Source organism: Pezoporus occidentalis, unplaced genomic scaffold (assembly GCF_034315485.1).
Source record: "Pezoporus occidentalis ecotype Australia unplaced genomic scaffold, CSIRO_AGI_Poc_V1 ctg362, whole genome shotgun sequence".
Taxonomy (NCBI): domain Eukaryota; kingdom Metazoa; phylum Chordata; class Aves; order Psittaciformes; family Psittacidae; genus Pezoporus; species Pezoporus occidentalis.
The window spans coordinates 297,112-313,898 of record NW_026915614.1 but is presented as its reverse complement, the minus strand read 5'-3'; the positions used below and the strand labels follow the sequence as shown (position 1 = coordinate 313,898).

General features: G+C 59.3%; 2 protein-coding genes across 3 annotated transcripts; both read left to right on the top strand.

Annotated features, from left to right (window-relative positions):
- The first annotated feature begins 1,208 nt into the window (after window positions 1-1,208).
- Window positions 1,209-3,950, top strand: HPCAL4 (hippocalcin like 4). Its single transcript, XM_062631008.1, has 4 exons — window positions 1,209-1,302; window positions 2,610-2,779; window positions 2,879-3,094; window positions 3,355-3,950. The coding sequence occupies exons 2-4, from the start codon at window positions 2,618-2,620 to the stop codon at window positions 3,550-3,552; spliced, it is 576 nt and encodes a 191-aa protein (XP_062486992.1). The 5' UTR covers window positions 1,209-1,302; window positions 2,610-2,617; the 3' UTR covers window positions 3,553-3,950.
- A 2,481-nt stretch (window positions 3,951-6,431) lies between these two features.
- NT5C1A (5'-nucleotidase, cytosolic IA) lies at window positions 6,432-16,194 on the top strand. Of its 2 annotated transcripts, XM_062630985.1 has the most exons (6): window positions 6,433-6,618; window positions 12,562-12,729; window positions 13,406-13,535; window positions 13,840-13,962; window positions 14,389-14,573; window positions 14,845-16,194. In XM_062630985.1, the coding sequence occupies exons 1-6, from the start codon at window positions 6,514-6,516 to the stop codon at window positions 15,208-15,210; spliced, it is 1,077 nt and encodes a 358-aa protein (XP_062486969.1). In that variant the 5' UTR covers window positions 6,433-6,513; the 3' UTR covers window positions 15,211-16,194. The 2 variants fall into 2 exon arrangements, with proteins under 2 accessions (XP_062486970.1, XP_062486969.1); XM_062630986.1 differs by lacking the exon at window positions 14,389-14,573 and having other exon boundaries at window positions 6,432-6,618; window positions 13,840-13,940.
- The last annotated feature ends 593 nt before the right edge of the window (window positions 16,195-16,787 follow it).

The following is a 16,787-nucleotide window of genomic DNA, read 5'->3' as shown; positions in this document are numbered from 1 at the left end:
CATCGCTGTGGCACCCACAGCCTGGTGCTCCCCAACCTCTTCCAGCCACCTCATGCCCCTTTGGCACAGCCCGTCCCATGAGCTGAGCACATGAGAACCAGCCATGGGGTGCTGGGGGGGGAATGCTCATCCCCCTGTGCTCTTGGAGAGGCTCATGGAGAGGTTCTGAGGCCATGTGCCCGGTGGAGGGACCTGGAAGCTGTGGGGCTGAATCACCCCAGCCCAGGTGGGGATCCATCCCTGGCCAAGGGCATGGTGCAGGGATGTGTGTCCAGCCATGGGGTGTCCATTCCTTCTGCCCCCAGCATGATGGGTCCCTGCAGCCCCAATGGGAAAGGGGAGCACCCCATGGCATCCCACAGTCCCCTTGGGAACCAGGGTGTGGGACCAGCCGTGGCTGGCTGGAGACTTCATCCCAGCTCAGTGGCCACCAGCTGCAAGGGTGGCACTGGGATCATGGTGGGATGACCAAGGTCACTGGGAAGAGCCACCAGTGACCGCCATGCAAACACTCCACGTTTGGTTCTGGAGATCAGGGCAGATTCATGGGCCCTTTCCCCTCTGTGCTTGTTGCTGCTCTGCCAAGCAGGGAGGTCCTGGTGTGCCCCCCTCAGTGTGGGGCCTTGCTGGGTGCCTGGCAGGGGGATACAGGCAGCACGGCCTTTGCCAGCCCTCAAGCACAAGGGAAGGGATTTTGGGATGCTTTGGGGTCAGGCACACCAGGAACAGGAGCCAGAGGCAGGTGAGCATGGCAGAGAGAAGGAAACAAGCAGCAAGCAGCATCAGGGCAGGGAGTGCAGGAGGGCTCTGCTCACTGGTGACCAGGCTAGCACCCCCAGGCAGGCAGGGCCTGCAGCATCCCTGATGCTGAACCAGCACTGCCTGCATCCCACTGCCAGCATCCCCCCTGCATCCCACTGCCAGCATCCCCTCTGCATCTCACTGCCAGCATCCCCCCTGCATCCCACTGCCAGCATCCCCCCAGCATCCCACTGCCAGCATCCCCCCAGCATCCCCCCAGCATCCCTCTCTCCACTTTCCCCTCCAGCATCCCCCAGCTTCCCAGTGCCATTTCCCTCCACCAGCATTCCAATATCCCCCAGTATCCCACCTCGACCCCCCCTCCTGCCCCTCGGTTGATTGACAGCGCTCCCAGCCAATGGGTGAACGCTGCCGCCGGTGGGGGGGCGGACGGCCCGCGGCTACAAGTGGGGCGGGAGCGGCGCGGGCAGAGCCGCCGGGCTGGACCGCGGCCCCTCCGGTACCGGCACCGGCCCCGCCGCCGTCAGCGCCGCACGCCAGGTAAGGGCCGCCGGGGCCACGTCCCCCCCGGGGCTGGGACTCGGTTCCCCGGGGTTGTCGGGGTCGGTGCCCCGGAGCTACCCCCGGGTGGGCAGAGCAGCCCCCGGCCCCGCCGCCCCGTCCATCCCCTCCCCTGCTTCCCGATGGGTGCCGACCCAGTGGGTGATGCTGGGTGCTGGGACACTCGTGCTGACCCTTCCTCTGTCCTGTTTTGGGACCAACAGCCCATGGCCCATGATGGTATCGGTGGTTTGAGATGAGCAGCTCATGCCAAGCGGGTGACTGTCCCTGCTGCTGTCCCCTGTCCTGGCATGGCCTGTGCTGGGTCTTGCTCAGAAGGGAATCGAGGTCTGGACCAAAGGATGCTGCTTTTGAGTCCTGGGCTCTTTGAGGGCTTGGCTTGCAGGATACGGTGTGATGCTTCTAGCAAAGGTCCTCACTGCTGTTCCCTGATGGGAAGAGCTGCCCCTTGGGCTGGTGAGGGGCTGTACTCACCCACCAGCGCGGTGGTGGGAGATGCAGGATGACATGAGTGTGGTACCCGGTGGGGATTAACCTGTCCCTGCCGGTCAGAGCTGGGCTCTGATGCCAGGAGGGCTCGTGCAGCTCCACGGCCGAGCTGGGCATCACTGGGAAGCGTCGTGCTCTGTGGGTGTCTGGATGTCTCCTCAGTGCTGGCTGCAGAGGGGTGGTGGGTTAAGCGCTGCCACAGCAGACGGTGGCAGATGCCGGTAGGATGATGGGGCAGGAAGCAGCCTCTGCCTGCGGGAGTCGCTGGGAGGGGGCTGGATGGAAGCCTCGCATTCCTGCGGGAGGGGTTGGGGGGAGGCTTGTGCCCATCGCAGGGTGCCCCCTTGTCCCTGAGCCCACATGGCCAGGAAATCAGATGCTTGGATGGGAGATGGAGCTTGGTCAGGCTCCAGGTTAACTTCTGCTCAACTCCATGGAGAGAGGAGCTCCAGGAGCTCTCCGCAAACCATCTGGTGCTCGGGCTGTGCCGCGCTGGCAGCCGGCGCTGCGTGGGAGCGGGCACGGCGTGTATCGAAGAGGCTCCACGGCCTGCCCACACACACAGGCTCTGCCCGTGCCCCACGGCACAGCCCGTCCTCACCCCCTGCTTGGCCACCAGCTGGGCGCTGTGAGGCCAGCGGTGCCAGGGAGGGTTTGTGCTGCCTCTTCTTTGTCCCATCTTTAGAGGGCAATGGACATCATGGTGTGGGGTTAACCAGCTGCCGGGGTGGAGGGAGGGCCTGGGAGCACCAGCCCTCTCCATGCCTGCTGTGTCAGACCCATGCTTTCCCTCTCAGGGGCAGCCATGGGCAAGCACAGCAGCAAACTGGCCCCGGAGATGCTGGATGACCTGGTGAGGAGCACGGAGTTCAGCGAGCAGGAGCTGAAGCAGTGGTACAAGGGCTTCCTCAAGGACTGTCCCACCGGTATCCTCAACCTGGAGGAGTTCCAGCAGCTCTACATCAAGGTGGGCTCCACTGGATGGGGCTGAGAGCTGCCTCCAGGGCTCCAACACCCTGTAGCTCCCCCTCCTCATTTCCACCTCTCTCTTCTCCCCTCCCTGCAGTTTTTCCCCTATGGAGATGCCTCCAAGTTTGCCCAGCACGCGTTCCGCACCTTCGACAAGAACGGCGATGGGACCATTGACTTCAGGGAGTTCATCTGCGCCCTGAGCGTCACCTCCAGGGGCACCTTTGAGCAGAAACTCAACTGGGCCTTTGAGATGTACGACCTGGATGGGGACGGGAAGATCACGCGCTTGGAGATGCTGGAGATCATTGAGGTACCGGGGCTCAAAAGCAGCAGGGGTAGCTGGCTTTGCCCAGGCTTTTCCCAGCTGTTGGGTCCTTTTGGCACTAAAGGATGACTTTTCCTGCCCAGAGCTTTGTCTGAAAGGTACCTGCTGAGCACCTGATGTAGCTGTGCAGCAACATAGCTCATGTGGGCTCCCAGAAAGCAATGGTCATGTCTCCTGCCTTGTCTTGGAACCTTCTGTCCATCCAACATTCCCACTCTGATCCTTTGCTCCTCTTGTTCCTGCAGGCCATTTACAAGATGGTGGGGACTGTGATCATGATGAGGATGAACCAAGACGGGCTGACACCGCAGCAGCGCGTCGACAAGATCTTCACAAAGATGGACAAGGACAAGGATGACCAGATCTCCCTGGAGGAGTTCAAGGAGGCAGCGAGGAGCGACCCCTCCATCGTCCTCCTCCTGCAGTGTGACATGCAGAAATAGAGCCCTGCGGGGTCGGGGCTGGACTGGCTGCAGCCAACCTCTGCTCCCTGGGATGGGTTTTCCACATCCCTGTTCCCGCTGAGTGTCCCTGTGCCCGCTTTGCCCCAGGCATGAGCCATGCTCCGTCCGTCCTTCCTGCCACCCATCCCCACTGCATCCTTGGCAGGCTGCGGCCCATGGGCTGTAGCTCTCCCTTGATGGATAGAGCCTGCTCTGGGTACTGTGGGCTTGAGGTTATCCCCAAATCCACCCTCTCCCATTTGGAGCTGGACTCCCTGCAGCCAATGGTGCATGTCCTGCCATCCAGGACCAGTTGTTCCCATGTCCCTGCTGCTTCCTCCTGGCCTGTTCCCTGATCCTAACTGAACCCAGCTCTTTTCCTTTGCTGCTGATTCTCCCCCCCACCCCATTTCATTGCTTGTGGTGCCTACGGGGAGGCTGAAAAGTCAGTCCCAGATCCTGCTCCTGGTCCTTCACTGGCAATTCCCTGCCTGGAAGGACCAGGGCTGGCTCCGGGGTGCTGGGAGCTCAGGCAGGGTGCTTGGTTTCATTTCTTCAGCTCTGATTTGTCTGCTGGGAGCAGCCAGGATTTGTCAGGTTCCTTTAGGGGACAGCAGCAGTGTCCAGGGCCACCCCTGGATGTGGCCAGTGTCTGATCCCAGAAGCCACCTTCCACCCCATCACCTCTGGGAGCTGGCAGAGCAAGTGGGTGACCTCCACAACTGCCCCAGCAGCATCTTGGATGCTCTGTGGAGGTCCTGGATACTGAGCTGTGGCCTGGGGTCCCACATTGAAGGCAAAGGCTTCTGCAGGTTGCCCTGGGGCAGTGACAGGAGTGTGGGTGTTGAAGGCATATCCTGGTGCATGGCACTACAGGGCACCAGGGCTGTGGAGAGGTGTGGATGGGCTCAGTACCTGCTGAGCCTCCTGGCAGGGCTCTGAGGCCACAAGAAACTTGTCTGCCTCCTTCCTCCCCCCACCCCAGCCTGCTGCCTCCATCCCTCCTGCCCAAGGACAGGAATATTGTCCCAGGCCGGTATTTAGTCTGCACGCTGTGGTGGTTTTGACTGTAATCTGTTAAATGGTGAGGTTATCTATTTTTTTAATGGGAAAATAAACTGTCCCCCCTGTGTGGTGCTCCCCCAAAAGGCTGCTGGGGAGAGTGGGATGATAACGCTGCGCTCTGAGCATCATTCATAGGTATCTGTGACACTCCAAGAGATGGAGAAGCCCTCGGGAATAGCACAGTTGGGTTCAGATGGGTGAATTTGAAACCCTTCAGCCATGCAGGTAGCTTTGGGGAGGAGGATGTTACCCATCCGGGGTGGATCTGTGCTGGAAATGTGTTTCCCTTGGCAACCAGGAGCTGGACCCTTGCTGTGTCCAGGGCTGGGCATAGCCTGGGGACCTGGTGGCTTTGTCCTGGGCACCATCCCAGCACCACCAGCAGCTGGAACCTGCAGCCACTGTATCCGCATCCTCCTTCTCAGCCTTCTCTTCACCCCCATCTTCCCTGCACGTGTCTTCCTTTGGCCTTTCTCCTCCATCAGCAGCCAGCAGGGACCGTGCCTGTTGCTAGGGAGCTCTCACCAGCTTGGAGCACTTCTCCATAGTGAACAGGCAGGGCTGGCTCCTGGCTGGGTGCTTGGTCACCCTGCACCCACCAACATCTCATCCGCCCTGCAGCACCCAGCACCCGAGCGCAGCGATGCGAGATGCCCAAGCCAGAGCAGTGTGTGCATGTTTAGGAGTGCTGCTGGCAAGGGAGCTCTGCACCTTGGGCATGCCTGGGCTCTGCGTGTGCGTTTGCAGCTCAGCAGTGCCTGGGGAAGGGGGGACAAGGGACACCAGGGCATTGCTGCTGTGCGGGAGCCTGGGGATGTGCCAGGGCTGCTGTTGGAAAGGGCAGCAACTCAAGCTGGGACTCAAGAATGGCCTCAGTGATCCTGGGGCCCTCAGAGCTCGGGCTTCCCTTGAGGCCACCCCAAAGCAAGCTCAGGTATGTCTCAGGAGGGACCTGCAAAGGGAAAAGGAGCCTTTGATGAGGCTGAAATGATGTTAAAATCCAAGGAGGGCATCCCAAAGGGTTTGGGATCCAGGCAGCTGGGTGAGGCCTGGAGCCAGCCCTGTTCACCTCACCTGGCCGGGCTCTTGTGGCTGAACTTCAGTGCAAGCCAGGTTGTGTTTGGTTGTCTCAAGGGCAGGGAAAAGGGGGCTCCCTGAGGCTGTGGTCTATAGGGGCAGGGCTGCTTTGGGTAAAACCCTTCTGCTGAGCTCGGTGCTGCGGCTCTGCCCTGTGCTGGGTGAGGTGAAGTGGGATCCTCCATCCCTTGGCTCTTCCTGCCTGGTGGGTTTTGGTCTCTGGGGTTCACTCCCTGCTCCCCAGGCCCTCGGGGGGGGGGGGGGGGGGTGTGTTTGGTGTCTATTGGTCCATTTTCAGCCCTAGCTCTATGCACACCTTTGGTAGGACTCAACCCCACCAGCTCTTGTGGGAGAACGCTTAGTGAAGAGCCCTCATTAATACCCACATTCATTCCACCAACCACACACAGCGCAGGGCACTCACGGGCTCCTGCTCCTGACCCTTCCTTGTGCTCATTCAGCTCCCCGGTGCCCCCCTGTGCTCTGCAGGGGTGAGCAAACCCCGGCGACCACCGAGAGCCCCCCGGTGCCACCCGTAGGTGCCCTCCCCGCGCTCTCTGCTGGTGCCACCCCGTCCCCAGCCCTTTCCCTTCGCTCCTCGGCGTTTGCAGCCCCCGGCGCTGACTCTGCTCCGGAGCGACTCCGGTGTTCGGGGGGCGGCGGGCTCGGGCTCGGTCCCGAAGCGGTTAAACCGTGGCCCGGTGGGCTGAAACCCCGGAGCTTCATGGGATGCCTTATAAAGCGCGTTCCGCCGAACGGCCGCGGCTCCGGGAGCGCCCGGTACGTGCGGACCCGCCGGTGCCCCGGAGCCGCCGCGCTATGGAGCCGCCGGGAACCGCCGGGGCGCCGGGCGCGGCGGGGCGGCCCTGGGAGGAGGCCAAAGCGTTCTACGATAACCTCGCCCCCAAGAAGAAACCCAAATCGGTGAGAGCCCCGCCGTGCCCCCGACCCAGATGGGAGCCAGCCCCTCTGAGTGCTTCCCCTTTCCTCCCCGCATCCCCATCTCCTTCGGGTCCCGCTGGGTGCCCCATCTCCTGCAGATGCTCTGGGGTCCTCCTGGGTGTCTCATCTTCTCCTGGTCCCCCGTGGAACCCGCTGGATGCCCCATGTCCTCCGGCTTCTCCAGGGTCCTCCTGCGTGTCTCTGTTTTTCCCTTGAGCCCCCATCTCAATCCAGGCCCTTGGGGAATCCCTGCCTCTCTCCAGGTGCTCCCACTCTGTGGCATCACTCATTTGCCCGATATCTCTCAGGATCCCTGCAGTCTCTCTGGGTTCCCGCAGGTCCCCGGGTCCCTCCTGGGCTGAGGTGTCCTTGCAAGAGCGGCTCCGTGCCCCAGGAGCTGCCTGTGCCAAGGCAGGAGGCCCTGCCAGGGACAGGAGAGGTGGCTGCAGCGGAGCAGGGGGACAGCCGAGTCCCTGCCCGGGGTGTCACAGGGGTAGAGAGGCCCCTGCCAGGCTCGCCTGCTACGGGGCGATTAGAGGTAAAGCCTGCGTTATCTAACCAGGGCTGAACATGGGAGCGCCTGGAAGCGCGCCCGTAGCTGCGGTGCGTGAGGCTGGGCCCCCTCGGAGCCCACCCGGCCACGGCCACGGCCACCCCGGGGGCTGCGGGTCCCTGCGGTGTGGATGTGGGGAGCGCGGGGACAAAGCTCTGCCGGGCAGCAGCTGCCGTGGACTCCGTGCTGGGACCCGGCTGCAGCCCCCGGCGCTGCCAACCCTCAGCGCTGCGGCCGTCACCCTCCCCGGAGGAGAGGGGCAGCCTGGCTTGGTGGTGGGATGCCGCTGGGTGCTCTCGTTTCGTGCTGTCATCAGCCCGGGCTCCTCCTCTTCCTCTCCTTGTGGCCAGCGCCGTGACCAGCGCGCCTTTCTCTGCTGTACAGCTAGGGAAACTGAGGCACGGGGCACCGATGTGGTGCCTCCTCTTTTCTGGGTCTCTCTGGGTGCCCCATCTCCTGCAGATGCTCCAGGGTCCTCCTGGGTGTTTCATCTTCTCTGGGTTCCCCATGGAGCCCTCTGGGTGCTCCATGTCCCCCAGCCTCTCCAGGGTCCCCCTGCGTGTCTCTGTTTTTTCCTGGAGCCCCTATCTCAATCCAGGTCCTTGGGGAACCCCTTCATCTCTCTAAGTGCCCCCACCCCTCCATGGCATCCCTGGGTTGCCTTTGGTTGCCTGGGATCAATCCGGCTTGCCCCCATCTCCCTGGATTCCCTCAGTTCCCTGCGTGTTCCCAGATTCCCAACAGCAGATCTGAGATCCCTGCATTCAGGACTAGGCTACGTTATCCTCCATGTGGGGCTGGGGGCAATTCCAGCCTGGCCCCATGCCCTTCCATGGGGCAAGCTGGGGACCCCTGTGCCCATGGCCAGCAGCTCGGCTGCCGTCACACAGCACAGCGCTGCCAGGCAGCTGCCGGGGCCGTGATGGATGCCTGCAGGGCACTCTCCGAGTATAAATAATGCCTCTGGAAAACTCAAAGCCATCCCAGCCATTGCCCTGAACTTTAATCCGATCCCGAGCAGGGGGCTCGCACCCGCCCGGGGCTCCCTTTTGCATGTGGAAATGGAGCTCGCTGTCACCCGTTCCCGTGGGTCTGTCGGTCCCGGTGGGTCTGTCCGTCCTCCTGGCTCAGCGGCTCTGGCAGCCGGAGCAGGGTCCGGTGATGGGGGAGCAGGAGCGAGCTGTGGGCTCTGCTCCTCTTGGAGGGGGGCTGTAAGGCGCAGGACCCCATTCCAGGCTGGGATATGGGTGGACAGGACGTCCCCACGGGGCTCCCCGGCTTTGCAGGGGTCTCTGCTCTTCCCAAGCCTGCTCCCACCTCGCTGCTGGCAGCCGGGGAGGTCAGCGATGGGACCTGTCACCCCTCAGCAATGCGGGGTATGTCCCCTGGCCTCTCCAGTGACACTGCAGGGAGGAGAGGCCGGGATGGTGGGAGCTGGAGCTGCTCTGCCCGTCCCCTGCACCCATGGGGACCCAATCCGGCTCCCTGGGGTGCTCAGTTTTGGGGTGTTTTAGGTGCGGTAGGGACCATGCTTGAGCCTGGAGCAAACCCTTCCCTTTCTGTGGCCAAACCTCTCCAATATTCATCTCCAATTTGGCCACAGTTTTGGTCTTCTGCAGCATCCAGGGAAGGGCCAGGGTTCCTGCAGGTTTTTAGGGTCAAGGTGGGTCCTTGATTCAGCTCCAGGCAGTGCAAAAGGTTCAAGGGGTGCAGAAGGGGATCCCTGCTGTGGCTCCTCCTCAGAGCCAGCCAGGGAGGGCAGTGCTGGTGTTGGTGCCACTGTGGCACATCTGGGAGCATGTGGGATTTCCAAATGTCTGCCCCCAATCCCTGGGGAAGGTGCTTAGGATTTGTGAGATTAATTATGTGATGAAAGGAGTCATTTAAAGGCAGCAGCTGTTGGGTCTGCAGAGGAGGATGTGCAATGTACAGGAATACATCTGTACCCAACCCCAGGGTGTTGGGGTCTGGGATGGATTTTGCCCTTTATGGAGCTGGAACCTGCAGGAAAGGGTCACTGATGCTTCTGAGATGGGTGGGTTTGGACCTTGCGGGGCACCCACTGCCCCTGTGCCAAGGGGTGATGCTCCTCTTCAGAAGGCTGGGCTGTCAGGACATGTTCCTGGTCATCTCTCCTGTGTGGCTGAGCCCAGGGGTGGGATGGGACCTTCCCCCATGCTGCCTGCTCGTTCTGTTAGACACATCGTGAACCTCTTGCTTGATGTTCAGGATGGGGCTGGATCTGACCTTCCCATGGGAAGGGACAGGACCCACCAGGAATCCCCAGGCAGCACATTTGGTTGGATTCGGCTGGGCAGAGCCCTGCAGCCACTTCCTGAGCCTTAACTGACCTTGGCTGCTCCTCGGAGGGTAAATCAGGGTTTGCCATTCAGAGTGCCCAAACCTACTGGGCCGGGGCAGCAAGCGGCTGTGTTGGGATGGGCGCTGAGCTCCATGACGGCCTGTGGGACTGAGCACGTCCCAGCGAGCGCTGTGAGCAGGACCTTTCCATGCACACATTTCCTGTTAAAAATGAAGGGTGTTTCCCCCCCGATTGTGACGTTTCAGGGCAAAGGGGGGTTTGTTGGGCTGTTTGCAGGGCTCTGACAGAGGATTCGCGGTGCTGCGGTTCCTGTAGCCTGGTTTTGGATGTGGTAATGATCTCCTGCAGTACCAGCGGGGATGGAGAGGCATCCAAACAACCTTGAGGAGGGAACGCTTCCAAGTGAAACCTCCACTTCAAAGGAATGGCCAAGCGCAGATCCCTCCTCTCAGAGCAGAATTGCCTTATTCTGTCCACATCAGCATTTCCCGGCGAGCAAACAGGGATAATCCCAGCCCAGCCCAGAGCTGCGTTAGCGCCCGGCTGAGATGTTCCTGCAGAAAGTCCTCCAAAGGTGCAAATCTTCCTTGGCAGGAGCGAACAGGATCCGGCAGGTCCCATTCCCGGAGGCCGGGTTTCCCACCCGGAGGCAGCTGGGGCTCCAGCCCAGGCCGGGGCAGAGCGAGGCCCCAGGCTTATGGTTATTTTTATTGCTGTGTTTATTGCCTCTTAAATGAACCTCCTGGAGGCTGGTGCCTTTAATGGCAGGGAAGGGACCTTGAGCAGCCTGGCTGCCGTTGTGCAAGGTGCTTGTGCTCTTGGCACCCGCCCAGTGCAAGGTGTGGGGAGACAGAGGTGCAAATCCGGGCTGGGAACCCAGTTAGGCTCTGCTTGCAGCCCCACGCATCTCATAGAGCCACAGCCTGGTTTGGGTTGGAAGGGACCTTAAAGCTCCTCCAGCTCCAACCCCTGCCCCGGGCAGGGACCCCTTCCACTCGAGCAGCTTGCTCCAAGCCCCTGTGTCCAACCTGGCCTTGAACACTGCCAGGGATGGGGCAGCCACAGCTTCTCTGGGCACCCTGTGCCAGCGCCTCAGCACCCTGGAACATCTCCCTGTGCTGTGGGTGCTGCTTTCCTGACAGTTCTGGGGAGGATGCTCTGCCCCATTGTCCATTGGGGACCGGGAGCAGGGAGCAAACACCCAGTGGATCTCCTGTGTACCTGGATAAATAACCCAGTGCTGGCAGGAACTCAGGACCTGCATGGAGCAGCAGGGCTCCCTGCTGAAGGCTAACAGCCGGATGTCCAAGACCTTTACTAGTTATTAATATTTTCAGCTAATAAATGGCCCATGACACCAGAGTTATTAATTAATGAGTTGTCACAGGCCAAGTCTCAACCTGGCCCTCCAGGTTAATAGCTAGCACCCACTGGGTGGGTTAAAGGTGAGATGGGGACCTGGCTGTGGTTCACTGGTGGGAGTGATGCTGGTGTTGCTGATCAGCTTCCGCATGGACCTCAGTGATCTTTCGTGCTCCGAGGGGTGTTTAACTGCTTGTGCAAAAGGAATGCTTCCAAATGAGACCAAATTCCTTGCAAATGCAGTGGGAAAGGGATCTCTTTGGCCTTAGGGATGTCCTCAGCCTGAGCTAATGTGTGTCAAGTCATCATGTGCTCTCTAATCTGTGTGCGGGGGCTCTGGGTACTCGTGTGGCTTTGGAGAGGTGTTCAGGGATCAGCCGCACTGCAGGGCTGGCCTCGGGTACTGCTCAAAAGGCTGGGAACGGCATCGGGGCTGGGAACGGCATCGGGGCTGCACTGACTCAGCCCTGGGTGCGTCTCCAGGCTCCGCAGGATCAGCGGGGGCGGGCTGGGGGCAGAGCGAGCCCCAGGGCAGGATCCCCAGTGCTGATGGGTGCCGTGTCCCTGCCCGGCTGCTGTTCCTGTGCAGCTCAGCCCTAGGCGGGGTGGGAGCCTGAACTCCGGAGCACCTGGGTGTGCGGAGCTGGCGAAGGCGCCCTCCTGCCCCATGGCAAACGGCATTGCTGGAGCATTACTCACAGGGGCAGCGCCAGGATCCTGGAAGTCACAGGGGAGCTGAGGGTGAGGTGGTTCTGGAGTGCTGATGACCTGGATTTCACGGGCTCCCTGCGCAGATGCATCCCTGGGCACAGCCAGAGAGCACATGGGCTGGGATTGCACCCAGGGAGCATCCCGGGTGTGAGCCCCAAACCCTGTCCCACTCCTGGGATTTGCTGTGGGCAGAGTCTGCTGGGGACAGGGCAGCTGCACCGCTCTCCCTCCTTGGGATTTGCTGTTCTGGGAGCGAGGATTTCTTGCTGGCCATCAGTAACGAACTCGCTTTCATACTTGTGAGCAAGTGATGGGGATTAGCACCCTTGTGCCCTCCGAGGGGGGGGAGGAAGGACGGGTGGGGGTCAAGGCGAGATTGACTTTCCTGGCGTCCCCTTTCTCGCTGCCAAGGCCCCTCGCTGACTTCAGTGGATTTTGGATCAAGCCCTCGAACATTAATAATAATGACTCATAAATCACTGCTTGCACCACCTGTTTGTCATGTTTCCGCCCACAATAGCTATATCAAGTGTTTTTATGAGCTGAGCTGGCACGGGTTGTTTGTCACATCTGGACAGCATCGTGGGAGTGCAGAACAGGCCAAGCCGCAGTGTGTGGCTTTTGCTGGCTGGGGAGGTGGGGAAAAGCCACCCAAATTCCTTCTGCCTGGGGTTGAGTGGTTCTCCTGGGGTAGCACGTTGGGTCGGGGTGGATCCTGAGAGCCTGTTTGCTTTGGGAGGGTTTTGGCATGATGCGAGCAGCAGAAAAAGGCTCTTGGGTATCCTGAATGCGTGGGGATGGTGCATCAAGGCTTCGCCTGGTGAAGCATTGGAACATCAGGGTTGCAGCTGCCCCGTTATCCTTCGCATCGCTATGGAGGTGTCACCCGCACCGTGGCCGTTCATGCTGAAGTCAGCAGATCCCATCTCGGGTCTGGTGCAGGGGCTGCCTCCCCATTGCCTCCCTTTCCCTGCAGCCCAAGCCCGAGAACGCCATCACCATCGCGGTGTCCTCGCGCGCGCTGTTCCGCATGGAGGAGGAGCAGAAGATTTACAGCGAGCAGGGGGTGGAGGCCTATGTGAAATACCAGCTGGACCACGAGAACGAGCCCTTCCTCCCCGGGGCTGCCTTCCCCTTCGTCAAGGTGAGCATCCACCCGCCACAGCCGAGACCCGCTCCGTGGTCCTCACCCAAAGTGTCAGGGGAGAGCAATGGGGTGCTCGTGTGGGGAAGGGGTGGGAAATGAGCAGTGTGGCAGAAGGGATGGAGCCACGGAGCAAACGGAGGTCAAATAAACTTCCTGGCAAGTGATGTGCTTCTTCCAAGACTGAGGAAATGCTGGATTTTCCAAGTTGGCAACGGAGCCCAGGAATTGAAGAACTCATCCATTTGGATCATTTCCTGCTGGGGAATTCTCATATTTTTATTGGATTTGAGGTTTTTTAATTAAATTGTATTTATTCTTTTAAACTGGCTGAATTCAGCCTTGCTGGAGCCGCCAGCTCCTAGTGCTGACATGTTGCAGCGAGGCATTTGGTTTCAGATTGCTTGAAAAACACTTACCTGTTAACTCAGAGTTATTCCCATCTCCTCATGAAAGCCTGAAACCTTTTGTGTGTGCAAACAGCAGAGCAGCTCCATGGGTGCTCCCCACATCAGTCCCTTTTCCCCAGCTAAAGGCACTTGCTGGGGTCACCACGGTGCGGTTGGGGTCGGTCAGATCCCTGGCTTTGGTCACAGAAGGGTTTTGCTCGGTGCTGAGGGGGTCAGGGCTGTGTTGGGGCCTCACTGACTCCTTCCCTTCACCCTGGGTGCTGCAGGCGCTGGAAGCAGTGAACACGAAGCTGCGTGAGCTCTACCCTGACAGCGAGGAGCTCTTCGACATCGTCCTCATGACCAACAACCATGCCCAGGTTGGGGTTCGCTTGATCAACAGCATCAACCACTATGGTGAGAGCAAAGCCGTGCTCTGTGCAGGTGCCCATGGCTTTAGGCAGTGTTACTGCTTGGCAGTGGGATATGGAGATGTGTTCTCCCATCTCTTCCTCCAAACCACGTGCTGAGCCCACCTCTCCCCTGTTTCCTCGGCTCTCAGTGGTGATGGTTGGTGGTGAGGATGCTCTGGCCATCAGCCGTGCTGTTGAGCAGTGGTACCAAGGTTAGCCCCATCCTGCTGCTCTTGGGAGGCCATGGGGGAACAGTGTCAAGGCTTTTCTGGGGCAGCGGGGCTCACCCTGGGTCCATCTGCCCTCAGATCTGTTCATCGAGAGGTTCTGCATGACGGGAGGGAACAGCCCCATCTGTTACCTCAAGGCCTACCACACCAACCTCTACCTCTCCTCCGACGCCGAGAAAGTGAGTGGGGCCATTGAAGAGGGTGAGTCTGAGGTTTGGCTTGTGGGGGAAAGTGGGGGGAGCCTGGAGCCCTCAGAGGGTTGGTGTCAACAGCCATAGCTCCAATGTCCCTGCATCAGTGTGAAAGCTAGGGTCTGCCTTGTCCCACATCCCATCCTTCATGCGCCAGCCTCTAGTTTCCATAGTAATAAGGTTTTTCTCAAGCTTCACAGCTCTTCCAAGGCAAAAGCACTGTTTTCCCCCATTAATTCTTGTATGCCAAGGGAGGTTTGTCATCTGTTTGCTGTAAAAGGTCTTGGGGCCAACCTGCAGGCACTATTGGGTGCATGCATCTCCTTGCAGCGTTTGCTTCCAGCCTGTTGCGTTTTACTTTGCTCCTCAATGAATAAGCCACGAGGCTGGGTCCTTGGGTAACTGCTGCTTCTTGCCTCACGCTTTACCTCCACAGGGATCGCTGCAGCCACCATCTTCAGCCCCAGCAAAGACCTGGAGGTGTCGGAGAACCAGCTGCGGGTGGCGTTCGATGGTGATGCTGTGCTCTTCTCTGATGAGTCGGAGCAGATTGTGAAGGCTCACGGCTTGGACATGTTTTTTGAGCACGAAAAGGCTCACGAGAACAAGCCTCTGGCACAGGTAGCGCTGGGGTCCAGCCAGAAATAGCCTCTGGAAGGCAGCCCACAGGGATGTTCTTGCCTCTGGGAGCAAGCCAGGGGTTGGCACATGGAGTGTGAGATGCCGTGGGTCAGCTGGCCCATGGGATGGCTGCAGATGGCCCCATGCTGTTGCTCCTGGGGCCCACAGGGAGAAGGGGTTTGCCACGTGTCTGGCTCTGCTGGGACTGGGTGCCTGGAGGAAGGGATAACGTGGAGCTCTGCACAGTGATGGTTTCTTCTTGCCCCAACAGGGACCCCTGAAGGGTTTCCTGGAGGCCCTGGGGAAGCTGCAGAAGAAGTTCTATTGCAAGGGGCTGAGGATGGAATGTCCCATTCGCACCTACCTGGTCACTGCCAGGAGCGCGGCCAGCTCCGGGGCCCGGGCACTAAAGACTCTGCGCAGCTGGGGCCTGGAGACGGATGAGGCTTTGTTCCTGGCCGGGGCTCCCAAGGGGCCGCTGCTGAAGAAGATCCGTCCTCACATCTTCTTTGATGACCAGATGTTCCACGTGGAGGGAGCCAAAGAGATGGGCACCATCGCTGCCCATGTCCCCTATGGCATCGCCCAGAAGCACAAGCAGCCGGTGCAGGAGAAGCAAACCCCCAACAGCAAGTAGTGGAGCTGGCTGGTCAGCAGAGCTTCACCCCTGCACCGCACTCACCTGGGCTGGGCTCTCAAGGTGCAGAGCGTTTGCCCTTTGAGCACGAAGTTCTTCCCAGCGGGAGCCGTGTCGGGGGCATGGATGGAGGAAGGGGCTGATGAAAGGCTTCCTTTTGCCTCTGTATCATTGCAATGTCTTGGCGTTGTCCCTGTTCCCGGGCAGCCCCATGAGCCGTTTCCCCTTTCCTCTGCGCTTGCTTCAGGCAAAGCCCCTGGAGGCTGCAGCCCTCCCTTTGTGCACTGTTTATACCAGGTTTAATTTATTGGTGTTTCTTTAAAACCCCAGGTGATTCCCAAAGCCTTGACCTACAAAGCAAACTGCCGGGCTGAGCTGTTGGACTTGGAAAGGTGGGAGCGCACAAAACCCCTTCTTGCAGCTTTGAAACCAAATCTTGCCCCTTTTTAACTCCAGTGCCACCACGACATTGTTCCTTCACAGGGGGCAGCCCCTCCTCCCCAGCCAGCAAATCCTTCCTGGCTTTTCAGCAGGGTTTTTGTCAGCTGAGCAGCTTTCCTTTCATGCGCTAAAATCGGGGAAGATTGAAGCAAACACATGCAAAAGAAAGGCAAAAGTCCTGTTTTCTGCTCGGAGCTCTGGGTTAATGAGTTGTGGGCCCACTTGGGTTTGGGTTTGCCACTTGTGTGATTCATAATCATCTCAGTGAGACCTTCAATGGCCAGCTCTGCTGTGAGCGCCCCAGGGTCTGCAGCCACACGCCTGGGGCTTGGGTTAAGTGAAAGGCAGACCTTTAGGAACACCATTTGAAGTCCATTTAGGTAAATGGGCAGAGGATTTCAGCCTGGGGGATTTAATGAAAGGATTTCATTCCCCCTTTCCAGGCTGAGCCCAATGAGTTGGTATCTTCTGAAAACCTCTGGTGTTTCCTAAAATAGCCTCCTCTGCTAGCGATGCTGTGCGGGAGAAGCAAAGCTCCAATGGCTTGGAAGAGAAATCAATCAGAGAGCTGCTTCCAGATGGGTGTGAAAATCACACTGATGCTTCTGCACAAAACCCTGTCCCAAAGGATGCTTTTGGGGGGGGGAGGAATTAAAGATTACTTCTTGTGGGTTTTATTCCCCCTCTGTCTTTTGCAGGCAGCGCAGCCATGGCTGGGCACAAAGGATGCTCAGTGTTGTCAGGCAAACACCAGCTCCATGGGCTGAGGTTTCTGAGGTATGTGATTGCCTCTGCCTCGCCTTTGCAGGGCACTTTGCATGATCATACGAACGAGCTGGTGATGCCTCCCATGGCTCAGGAGACTCCTTTCTCTTTGCACTAAATCCTCCTCTAGCAGTGATAAAGCAAATTGCACTTTCCACCCCCCCCAGAACTGTTTCACTTTGACTGTTACTCATCACAGCTGGGCGAGGAGCAAAGGGAAAAGTCTAAAATCCAAACACAAAACAGTCTTGAAAGACATGAGTAGCTAATAACATAACCTGTTAATAGACGGGTTTATAACAAGGTTTGTAACAAGGTCTTGTCTTTTCAACGTGAACCCCAGACACTGGGATCTGAACTGTATCTCAGAG

Coding starts and splice junctions, on each gene's coding strand:
- HPCAL4 (XM_062631008.1), top strand. CDS start 2,618: ATGGGCAAGCACAGCAGCAAACTGGCCCCGGAGATGCTGGATGACCTG. Junction 2,780..2,878: donor TCCAGCAGCTCTACATCAAG/GTGGGCTCCACT, acceptor CCCTCCCTGCAG/TTTTTCCCCTATGGAGATGC. Junction 3,095..3,354: donor AGATGCTGGAGATCATTGAG/GTACCGGGGCTC, acceptor TTGTTCCTGCAG/GCCATTTACAAGATGGTGGG.
- NT5C1A (XM_062630985.1), top strand. CDS start 6,514: ATGGAGCCGCCGGGAACCGCCGGGGCGCCGGGCGCGGCGGGGCGGCCC. Junction 6,619..12,561: donor CCAAGAAGAAACCCAAATCG/GTGAGAGCCCCG, acceptor CTTTCCCTGCAG/CCCAAGCCCGAGAACGCCAT. Junction 13,536..13,839: donor CAACAGCATCAACCACTATG/GTGAGAGCAAAG, acceptor ATCTGCCCTCAG/ATCTGTTCATCGAGAGGTTC.